At 45.9% G+C, this 569-nt stretch overlaps 1 protein-coding gene across 1 annotated transcript in view; it reads right to left on the bottom strand.

Annotated features, from left to right (window-relative positions):
• Positions 1–473: 473 nt before the first annotated feature.
• Positions 474–569, bottom strand: part of LOC104540323 (uncharacterized protein KIAA1671-like) — a gene marked incomplete at its 3' end in the record, with an annotated part of 8559 nt that continues 8463 nt past the window's right edge. Inside the window, exon 4 of the mRNA XM_010184105.1 lies at positions 474–569. This exon is cut by the window's right edge and continues 15 nt beyond it. Within this exon, the coding sequence (XP_010182407.1) occupies positions 474–569 (96 nt within the window).

Genomic DNA, 569 nt, shown 5'->3' with positions numbered 1-569 from the left:
CCCCAAAAGTAGGCATATTAAGAGACAAATCATGCTACCAAAAGAGGCAGCTGTGATTCTTCACTGTGTGTTCCTTACAGAAAGGAAATTAAACCATTTTCCAGGCTATGCCACGGTTCTGTTTGCACTGTTTTCCTGAAAAAAAAAAAAAGGGTTTCCTGAAGTCTAATTCTCATTATCTAAGCCAAGAAACTAACTACAAGCACAGTGATCCAGACCCATCCTAAGAGTTCAGCAACAAAATTCTCTGCTTGGAAACAAACTCGAACAAGCTGCACGGTTTATAATCTGTGTTTAACACTTGGCACCGAGCAGCGGGGAAGAATCCCACGGAGAGGCCTTCCCCGCCAGTTCAACTCCAAGGAAAGCCCATCTGCGACACATAATTTCCTTCACGGGTATTTGCACAAAGGAAACATCTCCCACATCTCTCCCCTAGCCCCTGCCCAAGAACCTCCTCCAAAATGACATACCGTCCCGTTGTCCGCCCTTCTGTCCTTATAAAAACTGTGCCGGCTTCTCGGAGTAGACACCAAGGAAAAGTCTGGTCCGTCCGATTTGTCTGAACT

This window comes from Mesitornis unicolor, unplaced genomic scaffold (assembly GCF_000695765.1).
Source record: "Mesitornis unicolor isolate BGI_N332 unplaced genomic scaffold, ASM69576v1 scaffold5185, whole genome shotgun sequence".
Classification (NCBI taxonomy): Eukaryota; Metazoa; Chordata; class Aves; order Mesitornithiformes; family Mesitornithidae; genus Mesitornis; species Mesitornis unicolor.
The sequence above is the reverse complement of the archived record's forward strand: the minus strand, read 5'-3'. Positions and strand labels throughout refer to the sequence as shown.